Consider the following 26427-nt stretch of genomic DNA (forward strand, 5'->3'; position numbering starts at 1 on the left):
AAAAGTCAAAGTAAATAATGTTTGTAAACATATTCCTAACAGAAAATGCAGTTTTATTCAGCTAGTTGGGAATTAAAGGCAAACCTGAATTATTCTCATCTTCTACTTTCACTTTAAGAATGTGAATATTTTGGCTTCCATGAACAAATAAATCTCAATTTGTTGTTATCTAGTACTATACTAACTGCCCAGTGGGTAGAGCTCTCAGCTAGCCTATAGCATTTAGAGATTCAGAGAGCAGAGCCTCTGTAAATTCCTCAGGAAGCTCAGCGAAACTCAGGACACAACGCCTCAAGGTCACAAAGATGCAAAGGCAGCAGAAGAGATGGAACTGGGGAGAATCACTGGCTGAAAGACTACCTAGAAAAAAACATAAATGGCTGAAAATATCCCTTATTAGAGGCATCCTACCAGGCAGAAAGACTGGTGTCATAAGTAACGGAAAAGAAGTGGGAAAATGTCTGCGGATCCTAACTCTCAAAACCTGAAAAAAACTTTACATCTAAAAACAACAGAGATCTAAATGAATAAGCACTTATTAAAACTACTATGGGGGAGGAACAATATACAAATGCATATACAATGATTCCAAATATTTAATACAAGTTTATACATAAATACACACAAATATATATACATGTGAAATCACAGTAAAATCACCTAAAAGTCAGTCTAACCAAATATACTCTGCTTTATTTCTGGATTTTAAATTAATAGATTTAAAAAATATACCTATTTTAGTATCTGCATACAGGAATACCACCTACTTCAGAGGATTTCGAAGATTAAAGGTGAATCATTCAGAAACAATTCCTTAGCCATGAAGTACCATATAGATATATGTTAGATGGTAGGTTCATAGCGGCACTTTTGAAAACGGCCTAAAACTGTAGAGAACCCAAATGTTCACCACTAGGTGACTCAATGAACAAATTCTGGTACTTCTACTATTCAGCAATAAAAAGGAATCACTACTGATAGGTTCAACATTATGGGTGAACTTCAAAATAATTATGTTGGGTTTTAAAAAATGCCCACCCTCCAAAAAAAGAAAAGGGTATATATTATATGACACCACTTACATAAAATTCTAGAAAATGCAAACTAATCTATGGTGAGAGAAACATACTGTCTGGAAAATCAGAGGGAGCGGTGTAGTGAACAGTGAGAACGGAGGAACTCCCAAGGGCACCTGGGAACTTTTAGGGGTTGTAAATTTGTTCATTATCTTGAAGATGATGATGGTTTCATGAGTGTACATGCATCTAATTAAATTACAGACTTTATGTGTGTGCCCTTTAGTGTATATCAATTATACATCAATTAAATTTTTTGTAAGTTGAATGAAATATACAGATTTGAATAGGTATCTGATTTGTCTGCTCTATATATATATAAAAAAAAACATACAGATGATATTTTTCTTAAAAAAATAAACAACTTACTTTGCATCTCCAGCCATTGGTTGGTACTGATTTCATAACTGGTTGAAGACAAAAAGTATGATACCCTTTGTCACACGTATCACACACTAGCATCTTGCTATCTTCTCCCGATTGTCTAAAAAATAAGATAGCATTAATGATGCCTTATCTTTAAACTTATGTCTGTGAAATAAGTACTCATGAGAAGAATCTGTCCTGGGAACTGCCCAGTTCATAAATGCCCGCAGTGTCAGTTTTGCCTATGCCCAGATAATGACAGTGCAAACCCTCCAGAGGATGAGACAGATGTCTTCCAAAGGTCTCTAAAGGACTATCCTTACTGAACGCTCACCTATGGTGAACCTGCTTTGGTCATTTTAGGACTCCTGCAGAGAAGGAGGGGTTAAGGCAAGATGAGTGATTTTGATCTTTATTTTTTAAACATCCGATACCCATCCTCTTTTGGGCAAGGAGCTGTAACCAATAGGTGATGCTGCATGGCAAGGAACAAATCCTGGCACTGTGAACTGGAAGAACAATGTGATATAATAAAGAGAGGATCAAATTTGGGCCCGATCTACATTTACATTCAGACTTCTATTTTTCTAGCTGTGAGACTCCTGAATAACTCAGACTTGAGTCCTCTTGGCTTTAAGTACAAAATGTGAATGGAAATCAAAGATTACCATGAGAATTAAATATAATTCTGGCTGAAGAGCTAAGAACATCCATTAAATAATAAATGCTAAATAAACAGATACAAGAATAGTAATCTTGTCATAATTGCTAGGAATTGTAATTAAAAACCTAAAATCTTTCCCTGAACACTTTTTGACCCTGAAGATTGTGCCCTTGTCCTGTCCATAGTCTCTGCCTTGATTCTTGACTGTTCATCCCTATCAGAAACTAAGAATTTAATTCAAGAGGAGGGGAAAAGAAAAACTAGGGAATGCAAGAAGAGCTGAGAGAGGAACCGCTGAATAAAACCTGGGGATAAACAGAAGTAAAAAGGAAGATCGGTTAGTTGGCCTTCAGTAATTTCTTATTTAACAAATTCTACATGTAAAATTGCACACTGTATCTCTTCAGCTATGTGGAAAGATCCTAGAAGAACAGCACTCTTTTCTTCACCTTCTCTTATTCCTTCTCAAGAAGCTAGATACAAGGTGTCAACTAAGTGTTTACTGATATTTTCACGCGGTCTTATTTATTCCACATAATTCTAAGATATTGATGTTATTGTTGTCAAATTAAATTACAAATAAAACAGACTGAACGTGGCAATGGTGAGTATCATTTCTCCGTATTTTAAAAGTTCTCAGCTTGTAAATAATTTGTGGACTGCTGCAGATGGAGGCAACATCCCCAAATTATCATGCTAATTAATTAGTAGCATGAGGAAAAAAAAAATCACAGAAAAAACTGGAGCAACGATCAAAGGATGGAATAAAATAAACCAGAAAAGATAACCCCATTGCAAATATTTACATCCATACAACATTTTGTTTCAGGATTACAGTGAAGGTTAACTGCCTTTCAGATAGATGGAAATTTATTTTAAAACAGTAGATTTACTATCAACTGTTCCTCCTGGAATAGAAACTGAAACTTATGGAATAGAAACTGAAACTTATCACCGATTCTTTGGCTCACTCTAATAACTACTTTGCATAGTGAGTGGTTTATTTTCCTATTAAATTTCACCCCAGTGTCCCTCAGGAAGAAGGGGCGGGGGGTGGGAGGGAAGCTGCTTTATTTTTCTAATGTTTACTTTTAATTGTTAAAATCATTCATTTAAAATTGTTGGCAAATTGAAACTGGCTTTTTAGGCAACCAGGAATTTAAACTGTTAAAATTATTTTTTGTTTAGACTTGTTTCAAAGTAATATAAGTTAATAAATACCTAGCAAGTTTTAAAGACATGATGAAGTCAGTGTGAATGAATACAGCTGCAGCATGAACAACCTTTACCGTATTTACACAAACCTTTAGGACCTAATAATAGGGTCTGTCTTAAACTCAATACACACCTTTGAGTTGAAATTAAAACTTACTTGCAGTTCTGGCACACTTTGCACTCAGGACATTGCCAACCTGCCCGTTTTAATGGAGTAACCGCTATATCCAGGCACATTCCATGATAGTGCTGACCACAAGTAGTACAAAAGAACTGATCTAAGAGGTCTCCCGGGCTGTCGCACACTGCACAGTTTGCATCTTCCTTTGCTATAATTAACAGTAAAACAACGAAATTGTTGTATAAGAATTTAATATTTCTCTGACTTTACAGTTTAAAAAAAATCACTCGAAGGGAATTTTCATGGTAAATCTTTCAGACACGTGAAATTATCCACATTGAACTGATATCCAATCAGAATAAGGTCTCAATAAAAACATTATACTATCTTTAATTTTAGTCACATTAAATTTAATCATATAGTTTTGCCATTATTTGTGCCTACATCTACCTGAGACCATATGCAGTTCTTATTTTATTTTATATCCCTAATACCAATGATAATCCTGGGCACCTAGTTAATGTTCAATATATACTTGCTGAAAAGAATCAAAAAGGAAAATATCAACTGAGAGACGCATTGCAGTGCAAATACAAACATTTTTATCTGGATGTTATACATAAGGTTTTGAAATTAACAAAATAAAGTAAGAGACAAAATTAAGAAATGCTAATATCAAGCAGATTAAGATGCTCCTTAATCATAAACAGACTAATGTTTATTCAAATCAAATAAGGGTTTTTTAATACTGGAAAATATCATATGAGGGAGAACATTAAAGACGGAAGCTACATATTCATACACATATACAATACTTCACATACTAATTCTATATTGATGTATATTAACTGCCAGTTGTAAAACAAAACATTAAAAATCTATATAATTATCAACATCATCTATCACTAAATACGGATTAAAAGGAATGGCACTTTTTAACACTTCTTGTACCATCTAAAATAAGGAATAAACTGCCTTGCCAAGCACAAAATTAAACTCATGCATATTATAATATAATAAGGAATGTATTCTAAAATCATACCAATTTGGTGATATATATGAGTATGCCTGTAACTGCATTTAGTATGCTCTCAACTAAACGGTCTGATCAGCTGATCGTCTGAAGACTGTTTTAAATCACACAGAGGATTTTCTTTCCTTTTGCTTTCTGAAGATCTGGTCGGTCCTCTCTGGCTTCGAGTCCTTCCTACGTGCCTTCCTTTCCCCCGGTCTAGAAACGGTTCATGATCTGTTCCTTTTCCTTATACCTGGAGTTAGCTGGCAGCTGGTCTTGTGGGCTGTAGAAGTCTTTGGCATACAGACCTCTTGTTTATAGAGTCCTTCTAGAATGGTTAAAAATACCAAAACCTGTAGTGTGAGGGCAGCGCACAGACAGGCCCTGGGCTGCCTCGAGATGTAAGCCGGGCCTGGGGGGTGCTCACCTGCCACTCATCGGAAGCTCCCGTAACTTCTCGGGCCTTACCTTTCTTGCCGTGTCGCAGCACTGACAGCCGGCATTTCACTCACACTGAAGTGTCCTACCTTGAGTTCTAGGATGGCCGCTTTCTCCTGACAACTCCTGAGGCTTCCCACGCCTCCAGCTCAACCCCTGTGCTCCTTCTGTAGCTCCACAAGGCCTCCAAACGCTGGAGGCTCTCAGGAGTCCATTCTCTTCCTCCTTTCCGAATCCCCCATAGTTTTTTCTTTGTAATCACATCAACTTATACACCATAAAAACACCGTAATTCTCAGAACTCTTATCACTGGCCCCAAACCTCTATCTAACCCTCAAATGTTATTTTCAAGTCTGTCCGGACTTCAATAGCCACATGTTCTAAAAACACCTAATCTCTACACCTCTAGTATAAAACTTACTTTTAAAACCGAAACCTCTCCCTTCTTTCTAGACCTGCTGGGTAAAGAAGCATTAGTGTCACTACTGACCCTAAACTTGTCCCTGACCCAACACACTCAAATGGACACCAGTTCTTACTGAGTAAACTTTCTATATACCCCTATTCCATCTATCTGTACAGCTCAGTCCATCACACTCTGTCTTGGTATTAATAACTGCAGTTACCTGCTTAATGGAATGTGTGCCTAGGGTTCTGACCTTCTTCCTAATCAGCCACACATCCAGAGCAATCTTCTGCGACTGTTATGCCCTGCCTAAATTTAAACTTTATCAGTGCCTCCTTTCTCACCTTAAAAAACCCACAAGTTTCTTGAGGTTTTGAGGCAAAAAAAAAAAAGGAAGGGGGGCCTTCTCTCCTTTTTCAACTAAATCTCAGAACACTCACTATTTCCTGGTTAGATCAAGCAGTCTGCTGCGCACAGAACACAACACAACAGACTGCTCAACCCTCGTGAGCTTGTACGCATCCTGTTTCTTCTGCCTGTAACCGTGTTCCCTTGCTGCATTGCAAGCCGGTTCCAAGGAGGCCTTTAAAACTCTTGCTCAGACATAAACCCTGACCATCTAATGTTACCACACCTAAATGCCCATTTGGTTGTTGACTATTTCCTTCCCCATATGCTTAGAAGAAATTATTATATAATCCAGTTCATTATAAGATGTTTAAAAGAAAGCATTACTTTTAAAAACAAAATTACACATATTAAATCATTTCTATAGAAATGGAAACAAAACAGAGCAAATTATTTCTCTTATACTAAAAGAGAGTGCCATATTTAATCCATTCAAGTACATTTAAAAACTTTGATTTTTCTTACCCTCAGAATGTACAGAAATTGTGGCAAATACTGGACTCTATCAGATACTCAGTTGATCCTGTGAAACTTCTAGAGTTTGCTACTCTGCAACTTCAACCTGCCTGGGAGCTACCAGTCACATGTATCTAACTGGGCGATGGAAACGTGATTAGTCCAAACTAACATGTGCTTTACATAAAACACACTCTGAATTCCAAAGATTTAACAGGAAAAAATATTACTGTGAATAGCTCAAAATTTTATTGATTACAAGTTGACATATTAACATTTTGGATACATTGGATTAAATATGTATTGTTAAGATTAATTTTAAATAAAAAATTTAACATAATTGTTGGAAAAATTAAAATTACATATATTGCTCATATCATATTGCACAGCCCTGTTTTATATAGCAAAGCGCATTCTGTAACAAGCTAATTGTGTGCATCACTGTGGCAGGGATTACTTTTTATTCTATGGCATTTTCCACCAATTCCTAGATGACAATAGACATGTTGCTTGATTAGTATGCCTCATGTAATAAATGGGACCAAAAAAAAATTCCACATGATTATATTCAGCATAAAAGAATCAGCATAAAAGATCTATTAAGCATTATATAAATAGTAGAAAAAAGTTGGTTCCAACCACTTGTTCAACCTGTGAGAACATACAGCAATCTGTAGAAATATTAAGATGGCCTTTTGAAGGTCATTCATAAGAAGATGTTACTGGGCAGCATGTCATGTCAGACATGAGTGTATGTACTTATACGTACATGTATGTCTGAAAGTCACAGAGGCGTTAAGTTTGAAGCATTAATCAAATGACTAAGTGAACATTTTCTTTAAGCAGTTGGGAAAGCAAAACAGATGGAAAAGACTAAAGCTAAAGACAATTTAAGGAAGGGCAGGAGTAAAATCCAGGTCAACCTCTCTTCAAAGATGTTGATGCCCACTGGAAGGGCAAAGAAGGCAAAGAATATCCGAGTACGCACGAAAGTAGAATGGTCAAATGTAGGAGGAGGACCGCCGGCACACGCACGGCGTGGAGGAGCTACATGACGTGGGGGGAGCCAGAGAAGAGGGGCGGGAAACGGGACAAGCTTTGGACACGTCACTGCCTAAGTGACAGCCGGGTGACAAGAGAAGAAACGGAGGAAAAGACAAAAAGCGGAGCCTAGATCACATAGGGGCTTATCATGGATCTCTAGCCATGGTCAGACTGGAAGGGGAGAGCACTGCTTAGGAGAGCCTAGATAGCTCACAGGAAGAAAGAGCAGCAGAAGCAAAAGCATCGCCAGACAGTCGATTTGAAAAGGACTAAACCAGCACAGCTCTCTTGCTTCCACCAACGTTGCAACTTCTACGATCTAGGTTTTCATCCCTGGTAGGACACTGCAGAGTGATTTGCCTGTCAATATGGAATCTCCAGAAAGAAAAGCAAACCACGGATGTCGTCCAGAGAGGGTGGCCCACACAGCAGGCAGGCAGGGAAGAAAGAAAGGGCACTGGGCTGACAGATTTAAGGGAACAGAAAAGCTGCAGGACTTGGTGTCAAGGGAGACACAGCTAGAAAGATATTACCTAGGGAGTTAAAATGAAGTAGAAGCAGCTACAGCTGAGTAAACACGCTGGGGGAAGCAAAGTGGCTTGAGGTGCATACTTCCCGGGTTCAGACCCTGCAAAAGAATTCTCACGGCAGACAGGATACATCCAAACACCTTCACCTGTTCACAAGGCCTGCGTGCACCTGCACGTGCTCTGCACTCTGTACCTGGGAGACACCGAGCTCACTGACTCCTGCCTACTCCACGATCAGCCAAGTTCATGCCACACAGCCTGCAGAGTAGCTGTTCGCTCTGCCTGGAAAATTCTCTCCTCTGATCTTACACGGCTGGCTCTCTGCCATTCAGGCTTCCCTGAGGGGCAGAATACTACCTAGGAAGAACATGTGGCTGTGTCTCCTAAATGGATATTTAGTGTAAAATTTCCAGGCTAGGCTAGTGGACACTGGCGTCAGCGTGAAAGTAACGTGACAGTCCTGACCAGCATGTTTCCAGGATGCAGCACCCAAAATTATTTTCTGATGAAAGGCTTGGTCCTGCTCACATTCGCTCTCTTTGCTGCGATTTTTTTTTTTTTGAGGTTCATGTTTTTTTTAGATTTCTCAACTTTCATAAAAAAGATATCATACTACTAACTCAGTTCACTACCACTGCACACGGCTCTGAGCTTAGCCAGCAGGACCAAGTATTACACTTGGTGCAGACCCGAGCTGAAAGAACTACCTCTTAGTACAGTAATTCATATACATATACATATATATATATATGTGTGTGTGTGTGTATGTATATGGTACAAGGCTATATGATTTTCACTGATTGTCATTTAAGCATCAATAATAACACTGTCATTTAAGATATCCCCATCTTTAAAACATTAAAAGTGCTTCATGTTGTGACAGACAACTAGGACAACTAAAAATACAAATGAAAGATTTTATAAGATTATTACCTCATCTGTATATTCCTGCAAAAGTCTATTGGCAATATTCTTCACATCCGTGCATTGAAACAGAGAGTCAAAAAGCTGTGTCTTTAGGCTCCATTGTTTAAGGTCCCCAAGGAATAGAATTTGCTCAGTCGGGCTTTGGTTTTATACCACTGACTTATATTGAGGTCTGTTACAAGAAACTGCCCTGTGGGATCTACTTAAGCTACTGTGAGACAAATTTTCACTGCCCTGTAGCGTGTACACACAGTCTCAGTGAATTCTTATTACTACAAATCAGGCAACTGCTCTCACGCCCTTCTTCACGCTGACTGCTGGGGCGTTTTGCAGCCGGCTGTGCAGCTCAGGCGGCTCAGGCATAGGGAGTGCACTTCCTCCGGGAGTCAACCTCACCGTGACCTTCCCATCCGTTCTCTCCCTCTTCTCTCTTACCATTGGCCAAATTCTCTTCTTACCTTGAGTCTCTGTAAGTCTACTCTGGGACAAGGGAAGGCACCAACAATTCCACTGTATCTTTTGAGCTTTATGTGGGCAGCAGGAACTATGCATGGCAACTGACAGTAAATCATCTCACCTCAGTTCTTACATTTCATTATTTTACAAAACATTTTATGATCCCTAACATATAAATGTATATAAATCACGTGTGTTATGTGAACACAGTCTGCAAGAGAAAGCAGTCCTGTCGATGAGTAACAGAATTCCTTGTGCTGGAACCACAGTCATAGAAGTCTGCATGTTGTTTAGTGAAGTCTAAATCATGACGATGTACAAAAGGCTAAATAAAAATTCTCAAACACACCCACAATTGTTTTATTCAATTGGAAAAATGTGTTGATAACACTGTAACACCCAGAATATAAGCAACTCTGATGACTGGCATCACAGTCTGTGCACTTAGGGAAGTAATTCACTTCCTGAGGTCTTAAAATACTCAACACCCATAATAGTAGCTGTGCATGAATTTTCTTTTTCTCCCAGATGAAACAGTGTATAATCCAAAACATGTTTAAAACTTTATTAGCTTAAATACAATATGACATTTCAGTCTGCCTTCCCTATAATTTATGTCTGTATGGGATTAAGGGCAATATGATTATACATGTAGACACAAAATAACTAAAGATAAAATTATGGTACTGAACAAAGAAAAAATAATGATTATGAAGCCTAACCGTGTTTGAGATTAGTTTAAGCCTGAGGTAGCTGTATTTATGTTTCACAAAGCTGGAAAAGATAGGGAAAAAGTATCGACATTCTAAGAAACAGATAACTAAGAGATGACAGATAAAACCTAACAGATAACTAAGAGATGACATTAAAACAAACAAACAAAAAAAAAGACTGAATTACAGAGATTTCACAAGCAGACTGGAAATTCAATTTACTAGGGGGAAAAAAGAACCCAAAACATGCATACTCATTGGAAATCCATATACTAAGAAACAAGTAAGATCTCTATTTAATGAAAGGGATAGGAAAAGAGCTGTAATTTTCTGTATAACATAAATTTAAAACACTTAAACCTTTTCACCTAATTATAAAATACTGTTTGGAAAAGAAAGGGAAAAAAAGACAACTGAGGATAATAGAAAACCATAACCAAGATAGATGAATCAAGAAGAAGCACTAACAGAACATCAGGACCACACATTTTCCAAGATGCTCCAAAGTGTTTCGGTGATCCTATCAACATACATCCTGAAGTAACACCTGAGTGAACCATCTTTCAAATTTCCAACTAGGGAGTTTTTGTTTTTCTTTTTTAGTGTAAAAGACATTGAATTAAAGACATTTTAATTTTTTAAATGACCTATTAGTACTTTATAGTACATATTAAAATACCATATACTCAGCAAATCTATTTGCATACAGTAGTTAGATTCTTAAAATAAGAATAAAAAAAAAAACAAAACATGCAAACTATCTTTGAATTTTCAAGCAAATAACTTTTTGGATATATCATCAATGATACTGTTGATAACAGATTTCTCCCCTGGCTCCTCGCTCCCCTCATCCCCCATGGATCTCTTCTGAAGACCTCTTTCAGTATTATATGATATTACCTTTTATCACAAGCAGAGTAACACTTAGCGAACTTACAACATCTGTTACTTTAAGTAACTACATCGGTAAGTGTTTTTAGATGTATCTGTAGTAAACTTACATCTCTCAGGAGCTTGGTCAATGTGTTCTGGACAAAGAAGGAAGAAGTGACTGAGATCCTGAAAGGTGCCTGCTCCAGCAGCACAAGGATAATGGTACATCTGGGTGCATTTCTCTTCACAGCATTTGATAGTGGCTCCAAGGTGCTTACAAAATGCACATCGCTGGAAGGGAGCAAAGCATAAAGAAACCTCCTTATAACACCCGGAAAAGCAACATCCAAATGTGGGGCAAGGAAGATTTTAAGAAGTCCCTGTACACTACTAGTGAAACAGTTTGAAGCCTGCAAAATACTAAATAAAGAATCAGTGAGAGTGGTGAAATCTAAGGTCTCCATGTAGTGCTTGGTTTAATGTATGTTCATCCTTCCATCAAGTTTACAAAGTAAGCATTTCACTTTTTTTCTACTGACTCTGTCAAAAACATAGAACTACCATTCTTTAAAAAATTAATAATATGGTTATTACAAGGGCAGTTTTCTAGTTGAGGGTTATTTTCAACAGGTGACTAAACCCCATCAATAAGCAGATAAAACAGAGAAAAACTACTTACAAAATCTCTTACTGTTTTCACCCTGCCTAAAAATCAATATGGGGTTTCTCAGGTAGCACAAGCAGTAAAGAATCCCTGCCAGTGCAGAAGATGTAAGAGTCACAGGCTTGATCTGTGGTTTGGGAAGATCCCCTTGAGAAAGAAATGGCAACCCACTCCACTATTCTTGCCTGAGGAATTCCATGGACAGAGGAACCTGGCAGGATACAGTCCACGGGGTCGCAAGAGTCGGACACAGCTGAGCATGAGCACACACAGCAATCAGTATGAAGTAAATCAGTGCACCAGAGAATAAGCCAATGAGTGGCAACTACATTGTTAAAGGCACACATACAAATCTACACACTTCACTGCAGAAGTCAGTTTCAAGTTTCCTTAAAAAGTTGGAGATGTGAAGAAAAATTAAGTCCTCTGACTTTCTGCTTTCCCCATTGCAATCTGCCTCTACTCTCTTGCAAGTGGTAAAACCAAAGAAATGTCTCAAACAAACAGCAGAGGAACTCTAGGGCACGTGAAATGTGTTCAAGAAGTCAGTATGATTATCCACTGCGCCAATGTACTTACTCAGCTTTCCTTAAGAATAATTAATAAACATCTTCATCCTCCCAAGCCCACTTTGGGCATCAGGAGTCTGCTGGGTGGCCTGCATCACACAATATAAAATCTCCCTCTGCATGTAGGAGATGCTTAGCTGCCATATGCTTCCGTTTCAGCATTTATGCTATTGCTGGATAACTGCTTATTGGTCCTTTTTCACCTTGGTCCAAGATCCTTGAGTAGAGCAAGCAGACTGTATTATCTTTGTATTCTTAGCACCATGAATACTGCCTGACACAGAAAGGCACTAATAAACTGATGTTCATATTTATGTACACTAAATGAACTACATTTGTGGTAATAGCAGAGCTGAAATAACTGAAGCCAGATGAAACAATATATGGTAAAACTAAGCCTCATGTAATAGGGTAAAACTGCTAACATTACCATGGATATCTTCACATGCTAATATACTGATTCTATATTCTGCTAGTCAATTAGAGAATACAATAGGTTTTAAGTTATAAATAGTTTCAATGTCTTGCACATAAATCTACATAAGATATGACATGGCATCAAACTCTTGCTCGTAACCCACCAAGCCACTACACTGAATGTAAGAAAGCTAACTGCTTCTTGGTGTGTCTTCTACACATTTTGGCTGCAGGCAACAAGATAGCTGCAGCTTCTAAGTAACTTATGTGTGCACGCTCAGTGGCTCAGTCGTGTCCTACTCTTTGAGACCCCAGGGACAAGAGCCGACCAGGCTCTTCTTTAAACAGAATTTTCCAGGCAAGAAAATTAGAGTGGGTTGCCGCTTGCTACTCTAGGGGATCTTCTAGCCCAGGAATTGAACCCCATCTCCAGCATTGGCAGGCAGTCACCTGGGAAGCCCAAATAACTCAAACACTAGCTATATTTGTGACATTTAACTTTTACATAATGTCCTCAAGTTCAGAGACTAACCACACATTTCAGCTGTCTTTGGTACTCAAAGATATTACTGCATTTAAACAAACTGAAGAAATAAAGTATAATAATCAGCTTTTTCCAAACTAAATATATTTTTATCTCATACCCTCCAGTGGTATCTAAACATGTTAGTTATATTAACAGAACCCAAAATTAAAGACACATATGGTATTTAGGTAATCGGAGTATCCTTGAGTCACGCTGCAAAGGCCAAGATAATACTGAAGGAGGAAAATGTATACATCCAGTCAACCACTGAAAATTTTTTATTAACTCATTAACATCACAAAATAAGTCTGCTAAACTGTTGAAATCTAGAATCTCCGTTATTTTTATAGCACATGGCAAGTTGTACAGAAGCCTTGTGCTCTAAAAATAATTTTAGCAAATATAATGACTTTTATTTAACTGCATAATAAGGAAACAAAATAATTTTATTATTTTCCCACTGTCTGTATCATTTTAGAAACGTCAACATGTTCTCTTAATCATATATGCAATGGAAAATATTACATGACATTAGCTAAACTACTATGTGAAGATCTGGAATGTATCCAACATACTAATTTATAAATACATATAAAGATATCAGGGAATAAAGAAAGGGAAATAAAATACTAGCTGCATTTAACTGAACGCTTCAAACCCATCTGTTATAACAGCACAGCTAATGAAAGACATTTGGCATTGAAAGAAAATATATACTTTCTATATAGACTGTAATGTATCTTTTTGAATCAAATAAATGCATCTGTAAAATTGTAGAAAACGTCTAAGAATAAATTTCCAAAAGGAACTTCTCTAAACATGAGCACTCTCATATACCACGTGAGAAATCAAATTATAAGCTAACAAGTTATAAACAATTACAAAGTGAATTAACATCTAGTGAGAAGAAGGTAAGATAAATAGCTCTTAAATGGCTTATCAACTAAACAATTTATTTGACTCAGTATTTAAAACTCCTGAATAATTTTCTCTACTTTTTCAATCATTAAAAAAAGAGAGGAGGAGATGGGGAGATAAAAAGAGAAGTGTTATAATATCTTTTGACATTTGTCCAAGAACACATCCAAGAGAAAACTCTCAATGACAGTTCATATTACAAGAGAGTTCTCCCCTGTAAGAAAGAGTCTGAGGAACTTCCAAAACTTTAATTCCACTAAATAAAAATAAGGAAGGCTCTTCCCAAATACATTTATATTATCCAACAAAATATAATCAACAAAATTTCAGAAATTAAAGATGAATTATGAAGCACTAACAAAAATTTTCAGAATATTTCAAAGCTCGTTCAATTAATTATCATGTGTTTATTCTGTATCAACTGCTATAGTTGTCTATGTGCTCTATGAAGTATCAAATCCTACTAGTTTTCAACACACCAAACTGTTTTTCAGTTCAGTTCAGTCACTCAGTCATGTTCGACTCTTTGAGACCTCACAGAATGCAGTATGCCAGGCTTCCCTGTTCACCACCAACTCCCAGAGTTTGCTCAAACTCATGTCTATTGAGTCGATGAAGCCATCCAACCATCTCATCCTCTGTGTCCCCTTCTCCTCTAGCCTTCAATCTTTCCCAGCATCAGGATTTTTTCCTGTCAGTCAGTTCTTCGCATCAGGTGGTCTAAGTATTGGAGTTTTAGCTTCAGCATCAGTTCTTCCAATGAATATTCAGGACTGATTTCCTTTAGGATGGACTAGATGGATCTCCTTGCAGTCCAAGGGACTCTCAAGGTCCTTCTCCAACACCACAGTTCAAAAGCATCAATTCTTCGGCGCTCAGCTTTCTTTACAGTCCAGCTCCACATCCATACATGACCACTGGAAAAACCATAGCTTTGACTAGATGGGCCTTTGTTGCCAAAGTAATGTCTCTGCTTTTTTAACATGCCATCTAGGTTGGTCACAGCTTTTCTTCTAAGGAAGAAAACTGCTTTTAACCTTTTAACCAAATTTTCTTATTAGTCAACTAGGATTCTCCCAGAATGTAGTCAGTAATAAAAAATGAAGACAGAAAGTAAGAAAAATATATAAAACAGACATGTGAAACTGATCAGAACGGTCCAATGTCTATCTATTAGAGAGTACCAGAAGAGAAAACGGAACAATTATAGTCAAAGTACTCTAGAAGAAAATTTATGATAACATCTAACATCAGAGGTAACACTGATTAAGCATACTTTCCATTTAATAGATGAGGAAGCTGAAAGACAAGAGCCAATTTTTTTCTGTTCCACTGATATCTGTATCACTACAAAAAACATCTGCTGAAACAAAGACCAGCTTCCAATTAAGATGTCTTACATTTGGAAACACTAGCAAAATTTTTAAGATAAACAGATAAGATTTTCGTAGCCCCACCAAAAACAAAACAAGGCATTTACAAAGGAAGGAGAATCAGGCATTGCTTTTCACTGGCAATATTAAATGCAAAAACAAAGAGCAGTATCTTTCAAAGTCTACAAAAAAAATTGAACCTAAAATTTTAATACCTGCGAGACTACTGTAAAATTTAGATAATAAATGTAAATAGGATAAGTGAAAGTGAAGTCGCTCAGTCATGTCCGACTCTTTGTGACCCCATGGACTGTAGCCTACCAGGCTCCTCTGTCCATGGGATTTTCCAGGCAATAGTACTGGAGTGGATTGCCATTTCCTTCTCCAGGGGATCTTCCCGACCCAGGGATCGAACCTGGGTGTCCTGCATTTTACTGTCTGAGCCACCAGGGAAGTTCAAGTCCCTATTAAAAAATAGCAACTTCTAAAAAAAGTAATTTCATGTATTTATTTTTGGCTGTACTGAGTCTTGGTTGCTGCTCGGGGTTTGCTCTAGCTGTGGAGAGCGTGAGCGTCCACAGAAGAGTGTTACTCTTCGTTGAGGTGTGGGAGCTTGTCCTTACAGTGGCTTCTCTGGTTGTGGGGCACAGGCTGTTCAGTCGCTGGGTTCCTGGGCTCTAGAACACATGCTCGGTAGCTGTGGCGGCAGCTTGGCTGCTGCAAAGCACGTGGGATCTTTCTGGATCAGGGCTCAAACCTGTGTCTCCTGAATTGGCAGGTGGATTCTTTACCACTGAGCCACCATGGAAACCCAAAAAACAGCAACTTTCAAAATGTGCAAAAGATACTTTATATACATGAGTGCACACACATACTTTAGATATAAATACACACAAAGCTTTCATTTATGTGTAGAAATATATATACACACAATGTGAATGAGGAACAGTAACACAAGATATTCAAATATAATGAGCTAGGGGAAAACAGCAGACAATTGCTATCAAAACAAAAGCCAGTATAGCAATTATTGATCATAAAAATAGGGTTCAAGTCAAAAAGCAGTGAGCAGGGCAAAGATAAAGTTCACATTAAATGAGTCTAATGTTAGAGTAAAAATCTCAACAGAAGAATAAAGTCATTAAAGTTCACATGCCCAACGAATTTCCTTGATAAAGCTAACTTCAACTTTTAAAAAAAGTTTTAATACTACAATAAAAATTTGTTTACAAAAAACAGTAAAGCTAAAGAGAAATATATAAATAGACTGGATTTAACACAGCTCTCAGAAATCAAGATAATTTATTAATGATGGTCAAATCTAATTCCAATTTACACATAGATCTCCAAATTCCAAAAATAGTAAATATACAATCTATTTAAATGTACACAGAATTCTTTTTAACCCACAATATCTGGGCTTCCCTGGTGACTCAACTGGTAAAGAATCCACCTGCAATGTGGGAGACTTCAGTTCGATCGCTGGGTTGGGAAGATTCCCCTGGAGAAGGGAAAGGCTACCCACTCCAGTAATCTTGCCTGGACAATTCCACGGACTTTACAGTCCATGGGGTCACGAAGAGTCAGACACGATTGAGCAACTTTCACCTTCATATATGGCTATAACAAAATCCAACCAATTCAAAAAATCAGGTATTTCCTAGGTCTTGTTTTTTAAAGCAGTTATGTCCTAAACCTAACACATTAATAATTATAAATTCACAATACAAGGATAAACTCCTGAAATCTATCCATCCACTAGAAAAACTGAAAACTTTCTTCAGCAGTAGCAGATGGCCTTTAAATCAAAAGAATATATATATATTATTTTTGAAGTGATTAAATAACAAACATGTCAAAATCCTTGAGACATGGCAAATTTAGCTCAGAAGTAAAAAATACAGCTTGAAAAAGGCAAAACTCAGGGGACTTCCCTGGAAGTCCAGTGGTTAGGACTCTGCCCTTCCACCACGGAGGCACATGCTCAGGGACATAAGATCCCACATGTCACACAGCGTGGGCAAACAGGCAAACCTCAAGACCAAACAAAAATAAGTAAACCTAGACACCAGAACTAAGCCAGTAAGAATCAGCATAGGATGAGCCATCTAAGGAAGTAAACCCACCCTAATACCATGTTCAGGAAGATGATAAATGACATTCACGGGCTTCCCAGGTGGCGCTAGTGGTAAAGAACCCACCTCCCAATGCAGGAAACACAAGAGACTTGGGTTTATCTCTGGGTCAGGAAGATCTCCTGGAGCAGGAAATGGCAACTCCAGTCTTCTGGCCTGGAAAATACCATGGACGGAGAAGCCTGGCAGGCTACAGCGCATAGGGTAGCACAGAGCTGGACACGACTGAAGCGACTTAGCACACACGCAGTCTAGTCACATGACTCTGTAAAAGCACAGATTTTTCTCCAACTGGTAGCAGAAAGGGAAGTCAGAGAAATTCAAAGCAAGTGAAGGATTTCAGCACCACAATGATGTCTCTGAAGATGAAAGAAGCCGCATACAAACACCACAGAATGCCCCGAGGAGCGGAGAGGAACCCCAGGCGATGGCCAATAAAGAAATGGGGACCTTGGTCCTAAGACTGCACAGAACTGAACTCTGCCCCCATGAGCTAAGTGAGCTTAAAAGAGGATTCCTCCTAAACCTCTGGATAAACACCCAGCCTGATAGATCTCTTATTTTGAGCCCTGTGGGATCCTGCACAAAGAGCACTGCTGAGCCAGCCCAAACTTCTGATCTACAAGTGGGTGCTGTTTTAAACCATTAAACCTATGGTCATTTTTATATAGCAACAGATAACAGTATTCCAAGGCCCTCCATGATTTAGTCTCTGCCAAGCAAATATTTTCAAGAAGTTTTTGTTCATGATACTTAATATTACACAATGTCTTCCTTACTCAATGTTATGAAGTAAACAGGGTTGTTGTTGTTCAACTGCTAAGTCATGTCTGACTCCTTGCGACCCCATGAACTGCTGCATGCCAGGCTTCCCTGTCCTCCACTATCTCCAGGAGTTTGCTCAGATTCATGACCATTGAGTCACTGCTGCTATCCAATCATCTCATCCTCTGTTGCCCGCTTCTCCTCCTGTCCTCAATTTTTCCCAGCATCAGAGCCTTTTCCAATGGGTTGGCTTTTCGCATCAGGCAGCTAAAGTACTGGAGCTTCAGCTTCAGCATCAGTCCTTCCAATGAATAATCAGAGTTGATTTCCCTTAGGATTGACTGGTTTAATCTCCCTGCAGTGCAGGGGACTCCGAAAAGTCCTTTCCAGCACCACAATTCAAAAGCATCAATTCTCCGATGCTCAGCCTTCTTTATGGTCCAGCTCTCACATCCATACATGACTACTGGAAAAAAACATAGCTTTGACTATATGGAGAGCAAGGAGATCAAACCAGTCAACCCTAAAGGAAATCAACCCCAAATATTCATTGGAAGGACTGATGCTGAAGCTGAAGCTCCAATACTTTGGCCACCTGATGCCAACAGTTGACTCACAGGAAAAGACCCTGATGCTGGAAAAGATAAGAGGGCAGGAGGAGAAGTGGGCAACAGAGCATCCTCTGTTGGATGGTTGGATGGCATTACTGACTCAATGGACATGAGTTTGAGCAAAGTCCAGGAGATAAATGAACAACAGGGAAGCCTGGTGGCCTGCAGTTTATGGGGTTGCAAAGAGTCAGACCAGTCGTCTGACTGAACAATAACCTTTGTCAGCAAACTGATGTCTCTGCTTTTTTAATATGCTGTCTAGGTTTGTCACAGCTTTCCTCCCAAGGAGCAAGCGTCTTTAATTTCATAGCTGCAGTCACCGTCCACAGTAAACAGGGTAAATGTTTTAAACTCCATCTTCAACATATAGGAGCAAAGCCTCAGAGGCTATCCTAAGGCAAGCACTCCTGAGCCCGCAAACGTGCCCTCTCCCTGCTGGGTCAAGGCTACGGTGCATTTTTGGGCCGACAGAAGAACACACGAATCAGAAGCCTTAAACCAAGTGCCCTCTCCCATCTGTAATCTTTAACCTACAGCTCCCTAACAGCTCTAACCAAAAATAAAAACACGAATAAATCTGACTCCATAAAACCTTTATATGGTAAACACATACACATCTTAGGGAAAAGAAAATGACAAAAAAAAAACACACCAGAATTTTAATTACAAATTTCTAGTATCCTGAACATATAAAACTTAGAGATTATACAAATGACAGCAACTTAAAAACAAACAATGACACTTTATACACATCAATAATTTAGGGAAGACAGAAGATTGGCCAATAAAACACCTAGAGATACAGGACGAAGTGAGCAACGACGCCAAGCATTTCCCAAATATTACCTTATTTAACAACCAGCATTTTAGGTAGGTACCGTGACTTTTGATTTTTATAAATGAAGAACAGAGGTCAAATTCCTTGCCCATGCTCACAATGCCATGAAGAGGAACCGAACTTGAGGAATTCACAAATAGTTAGATATGGGTAAGTAACGCAAATTCCACTAACCTAACCCCAGGACATAATAAATACTTTGTCTCTACATGATTACTCTCACTCATAAGAAAAGAAGGTAATCGTTTTAAATTAGAGTGCCATTAGATGCCAATCCTTGGTGCCTAACAAAAGCGGTCTGCTGGAGTGTTGATAAGAATCCTCATCTCTTACTTCTCCAGCACTGGTAGGAGGTTCTTACCCATCAGCGCCACCTGGAGGCACAGGCAAGACTCATCTATGCTGCAGGTAGTGATACTGAGCTCACCTTGGAGGAGCTGCAAGCAGAGATCCAAAGGCAGCATGAAAACGAATGCCAATGTTTTCCGCCTGTCTCACAAACAGAGTAGTGACAGAGTGGATTTCCATTACTCTCCACTGACGAGCAAGAGCCATTAGAAAAAATTACTTTCACAGAAGTGTGATCAGTAACAACATTAATGCCATCAACTAAAATGCTTATAGCAACTGACTATGTATTAACATGGTATTTACCTAATCATAGCAAATAACTCAAACATCTTCTATACTAGTAGTAGGCTCAAAAGATGATAGCAAAAAGCAATGAAAATATTAAATCTCATTTCAGATCTACTAATTTTGAATGTGTAACACGAGTACAGTTATTTCAGAGTTCTTTTAAACTGATGCACAAATAAACAACTTACCTTTTTCTTATAACTTTTTTAGGCAGAAGAGCTCTTAATCAAAGTTAAAAGTTACAATTATAGGTTGGATGGGGGAATAAAAAAAATTTTTAATGTTACAACGAGCTAATGGACTGAATTTAAACATATCAATATGAATTCACATTTTTGAAAACATGTATCTTTTTGTATGTGTGTGTGGCTTATTTCTGACGAAGAGTCAAGAAAATTCAACAGAATCACAGTCTTAGAATTATGCTGGAACAACTAAATATCCATGTTGGAAACAAAGAACCTTAAACCTTAGCTTATATTCTCACTATCACGCATCCAATTTAACTATAAAATGAATAAATAATCTTAAAGTTACTTTAGAATTGGAGAAGAAAACTCCACTCCAATATTCTTGCCTCAAAAATCCCACGGACAGAGGAGTCTGGCAGGGTACAGTCCATGGGGTTGCAAGAGTCAAGACACAACTCGGCGACTAAACAATAACCACCACCTTGGAATATGCAGGGAAACTTGGAGTATTTCTAATATAAGGCATAATGAGCATCATCGTAAGACAGAATGACAAATAACAAGCCATCAAAACTAGACACTCTGCTCTTCCAAAAAATACTTAAAAAGGAAAACTAGTCACAGATTCAACAAAAATATTTGCAAAATACACTTCTAATGAATGTCTTCTACAGCAACAATATAAAAAACTCTTATAACTCAAAAGTAAGATGACAAATCAACTGGAAAATAGGGAAGTTTGGAGCAAAAGATCTGAACAGACACCTCACTAAAGATGTGTTCTATTTCATTCACTCCAGTTCAGTTCAGTCGCTCAGTCGTGTCCAACTCTGCAATGCCACAAACCGCAGCACGCCAGGCCTCCCTGTCCATCACCAACTCCCGGAGTTCACCCAATCCCATGTCCATCCAGTTGATGATGCCATCCAACCATCTCATCCTCTGTCATCCCCTTCTCCTCCTGCCCTCAATCTTTCCCAGCATCAGAGTCTTTTTCAATAAGTCGGTTCTTCGCATCAGGTGGCCAGAGTATTGGAGTTTCAGCTTCAGCATCAGTCCTTCCAATGAACACCCAGGAATGATCTCCTTTAGGATGGACTGGTTGGATCTCCTTGCGGTCCAAGGGACTCTCAAGAGTCTTCTCCAACACCACAGTTCAAAAGCATCAATTCTTTGGCGCTCAGCTTTCTTTACAGAACAACTCTCACATCCATACATGACCACTAGAAAAACCATAGCCTTGACTAGATGGACCTTTGTTGGCAAAGTAATGTCTCTGCTTTGTAATATGCTATCTAGGTTGGTCATAACTTTCCTTCCAAGGAGTAAGCGTCTTTTAATTACTCCTGGCTTGGAGAATTTTAAGCATTACTTTACTAGCATGCAGATGAGTGCAACTGTGAAGTAGTTTGAACATTCTTTGGCATTGCCTTTCGTTGGGATTGGAATGAAAACTAATCTTTTCCAGTCCTGTGGCCACTGCTGAATTTTCCAAATTTGCTGGCATATTGAGTGCAGCACTTTCACAGTGTCATCTTTCAGGATTTGAAATAGCTCAACTGGAATTCCTCCACTAGCTTTGTTCATAGTGATGCTTCCTAAGGCCCACGTGACTTCACATTCCAGGATGTCTGGCTGTAGGTGAATAATCACACCATCTCGATTATCTTGGGTCATGAAGATCTTTTATGTACAGTTCTTCTGTGTATTCTTGCCACCTCTTCTTAATTTCCAGAAATGCAAAACCCTCAAGCCCACAATGAAGTATCACTACACATCAACCAACCAAAATGGCTGAAACTTAGAAATACCAACAATGTCCGGTGGTGGTAATAACGCAGAACATTGTGTTACATACATGTTCACAGCCACTTCATAAATACAAGAGCACCAAACAGGAAGAAATCTCTCAGCTGGTGAAGTACAAAAGACAGAAAAGATTTCTGGATGATTCCATTTACAAATCAGTCTGGAGAAGGCAGAAAAATTAAAAACAAACAAACAAACAAACAAAAAAACTTCAGCAAGAGAAACAGATCTAATCATAAGCGCCCAGGAGCTGGAGAAGTGGGAGAGGACTGACGTGAAAAGGTCATGAGTGAACTTTGCAGGATAAAGGAAGTAGTCTGTATCTTGACTATGATGGTGGTTACATACACTGCACCTATTTCTTGAAATACGTTCAACGGTATGCTTGGAAGGAGTAAATTATTTTGTATATAAAATATATTTTAATCAAAGAGTAACTCACTCAGGGGTAAACACACACACACACACACACACACACATACCAATTTATTTATTGGGTAAGGGCAAATAGGCCAGTATCAGAATAACTTTCTTGGAAGTAAAATTCGTAAAATCTCAGTAACATACAAAACCTATACACTTGAAGCCACTTGCGAACAACCAAGCCTGCAATGGCAGGACATCAGACTCCTGACAAGCAAGAACATCACAGGCTAAGGTCCGTGTTTAAAAGGGCTTCAGCTAAGGCCATTTCCCAGTGTGCACAGAAGGGGCAGAGTGGTACCAGATCTCAAACTGACGGCATCAGTCTTACTGGTGTGAGAAGACAGGAGAGGTCAGCAGTGACAGAAAGGACGGAACGTGAGAGGAGACCTTGAAGGGTGGAAGTGACCACGAGGCGAACCCCCCCACCCGACTCTCAAAACCACTGAGATCACGTTCACAGAGAGACTGAGCAGCTCGGGGAGAGTCACAGCTGAGCTGTGAGCTGAAGGAACTGAGGGAGATTGCTGATGCACTGACTGCTGAGATGATGGAGTTTGGACTGCTAAGGCCAGCAATAATCAAAGTCTCCAAAAAAGAAAAAAACAAAAATGATACTTACCAACAAAAAAAAAAAGGAGGAAAATGGGACCCGCAAAGAAAAAATATATGTATCAAATAGAAACTGACAAGATAAACAGAAGAGTTTAGAGCAGCTATTCGAAATATGTTCAACAACATATAGGAAAAGGCTGGTCATAACCAGCAGTCGAACAACAGAAGATATGAAAGTTACACAGGGAAACCCAACAGAGATTCCTACACATAGGAATTTAGATAGAAATTTCAGTGGATGTGCTTAACAAAGAGAATGGAAATGACAGAAGAAGTAGTCACTGACCTTGAAAACAAAGTGTTTGTTCCTCCGGAGGAAGAAACTGTAAAATTATTGAAAAATTAACAGGGCCTCAGTAACCTACGTCAGTACTCAACACTATCAAATGGACTGATACACATGTAATTCGAGTAGAAGAGGAGAGAGAAAATGGGACCAAAAACAGAATACAAAGTAAGAGGCCAAACTTTTCACATAATTGGTGGGAAAGAAGAAACTTACAATTTTCAGAAGCTCAACAAACCCCATGCAAGAAGAATACAGAGAAAATCACCCCAGGCACAGCATGCTGACTGCTGAAACCAGAAAGCCTGAAAGTACGCCGAGGTGCTTTGAGGCAGGATTTTCCTTGTATTCTTCAACCAAACCCGCGTATTTTAAACACGCTGAACGCAGCAGCACATAGGAAAATTCAGTTCTCTTCTGTTACTGTACACACTGGTGTTTCAAAACGAGAGCATAAAGGTATCCTGAGAGCAAAAATTTTGAGAACACTGTCATATTGGTATATAAACAGAAACGAAACTGTTGGGTCATAAAACAGGGGTCTCCTCAGCTTTGCCAGATAATTACAGTGTTTTCCCAAATGCCTGCTCCAATTTTCACTCTCACTAGCAGAGTCTGAGAGTACGGGCCAAACCAGACTAACATTTGCTACATTCAGACTTAATTTCTGCTAATCTAACAGGTATGGAATACTAGCTTAGTGCAGCTTCAATTTGCATTTCATGATCGCTAACGGGACTGTGCATCTTTTCAAAAACTTACTGGACATCTGGATTGTTCTTGTTGTTTAGTTGCTAAGTCGTGTCCCACTCTCTTCAACCTCATGGACTATACAGCCCGTCAAGATCCTCTGTCCTTGGGATTTCCCAGGAGTGAGTTGCCATTTCCTTCTCCAGGGGATCTTCCTGACCCAGGGATCGAACCGGCATCTCTTGCACTGGCAGGAACATTCTTTACAACTGACCCACATGTCCCCCTCTCTTGAACCTCCCTCCCACTCCCAACCCCATCCCACGCCTCCCATGCCACCCCGTTTTTTTCTTATTCTGAGGAATCAGCAAACCTTTCCCAAAAGGGCCAAACAGTAAATATTTTATGCTTTGTAGGACAAAGGCAAAATTAAGAATATTAGAAAGTATTTCTCTACCAAGAGAGAAAACAAATTTCTACAAATTCTAAATAACTAGTAATTATTCAAAATATGATCATAATTGAATATAACTGAGGGAGTAATGTAACCCTAATAATGAGAAGAATGGATCTGCAAAGAGGATAATACTTCATTTAATATGAGTCCAAAGCTGCAACTAAATGGATTATAAATATTCATCTGTTCATTATAATACACAATGAAATTTATATATCCATCTTTGAAAAAATCTTTCACACAGATGTACGGCCACATACTGATACCAATCCATAAGCATGTAATTTCCTTTGGGCATATTCATCCTTGCAAGGTACTTAAAAATTTTTATTAGTCTTGATCTTTGCTTTTAGCATGTAATTTTATTTCAATTAAAGCACAGGTTGAAGCCTCTCAATTACATAATTAAATGGATTCTGAAATACGGACATTTCCTTTGTATTTGCCTCAAGGCCCCAAAACTGCTATCAGAACTGTAGTTTGAGTTTGGAAAATATTTCTGTATCAAACTTTTGTGTGTGACTGGAGATTCTAGTTTTCACTTTAAATTTTGATGGCATGAAAAGTGTATGAAGCAGCTTGACATTACCTGTGATTCAAACACTGGCTGCTATACCAATAGACTTATCACGGTGCAGGTTTCACATGGAAGCGCTGCTCTGCCTCGTAATTTTAGGCTGAGTTCACTAGGAAATATTACCAAGTCTGCAACAGAAGTTAACTTCCAATCCATTAAGTAGTCGATTTATAGTATCAGGGCAGTCTTCTTCAGAAAAATTTAATCACCATCCCCAAATTTTAAAAATTGCAATAAAACGTTACCACTGCTCAGTCAGCAAACTGCTGCACAGTAAGGCAATTCAGCCCATTCAGCTTTGATTGCCAGCAAAAACCACTAGCATTGAGATGGTGACATCCTCAAGAGCAAATGAAACTCACCAAAGACACTGTTTAAGTTTAATAACCTGGACAGATTTAAATATTTTCTGTAAAGTGCCTCCTGATGAATGAATACAACAAATAAGCATAGGTTTTTAAACACGTTATGTTTCAATGAGTTTCGCAAATTTGTCAAACTAAGGCTTTTATATGCTCCATGCTTATTTTTACCAATATGTATTGCACACATCTTAGCAGATTCCACTTCATGTTATACTGAAACCATTTTTTCAACTTCTTTGAGAATATTTTCATGCAGACAATTCATAACGACTAATTCTTCAGTCACTTCAAATGAGCAGAGACTGCTAAAACAAACAACTGAGCAGTACTGTAACATCTCTCGACTCACCAAGAGCCTATAAAAACCACTTGAAGCCATTGGCCTTGTTTTTTAAATGATTATTGACTGATATTACCCAAAGTGTCCTCAACTTTTAAAACAACTATTCTTACGGAAAAGCTAACGGTCAAAAGTTTATTTTCTGTGTGCGCATTTCTTTAACTGCTGTAGTCAAACATGATTTAATTAACTTCCACTGATAAATGGCTTTCCTTGCTAACAAATGAGCCACTCACAAATTTACCTTTAGTTACAACTCATTTTCATCCTTCACTTTTGAAAAGGATCCGCGCCGTGACTACTGCATGCGACCCCACAGACTATAACCCATCAGGCTCCTCTGTCCATGGGATTTTCCAGTCAAGAACACTGGAGTGGGTTGCCATTTCCTCCTCCGGGGGATCTAAAACAGTCCATTTTAACTTACTCTTTTTTCTGCTCACTACTTTCCCATGAGTTGGGATTAGCAGGGTATGTGCTCAATCAGGTTAATACTTAAATACACTGTAT

General features: G+C 38.6%; 1 protein-coding gene across 15 annotated transcripts in view; it reads right to left on the minus strand.

Annotated features, from left to right (window-relative positions):
- The window catches only part of KMT2C (lysine methyltransferase 2C), a 256929-nt gene that overhangs the window by 111330 nt on the left and 119172 nt on the right, over nucleotides 1-26427 (minus strand). For 13 of the 15 annotated variants that reach the window (XR_011256794.1, XM_069588764.1, XM_069588770.1 and 10 more), the window contains 3 exons: nucleotides 10838-11000; nucleotides 3479-3650; nucleotides 1446-1560 (listed from right to left, as the gene is read on the minus strand). Coding sequence is in view for 14 of the 15 variants with exons in the window: in XM_069588764.1 (XP_069444865.1) it covers nucleotides 1446-1560; nucleotides 3479-3650; nucleotides 10838-11000 (450 nt within the window). In the remaining variant the exon portion in view is untranslated. The remainder of the gene's footprint in view (nucleotides 1-1445; nucleotides 1561-3478; nucleotides 3651-10837; nucleotides 11001-26427) is intronic. The other 2 variants (XM_069588774.1, XM_069588775.1) reach the window with 1 other exon arrangement.

The sequence above is a fragment of the Ovis canadensis genome, chromosome 4 (assembly GCF_042477335.2).
Source record: "Ovis canadensis isolate MfBH-ARS-UI-01 breed Bighorn chromosome 4, ARS-UI_OviCan_v2, whole genome shotgun sequence".
Lineage (NCBI taxonomy): Eukaryota > Metazoa > Chordata > Mammalia > Artiodactyla > Bovidae > Ovis > Ovis canadensis.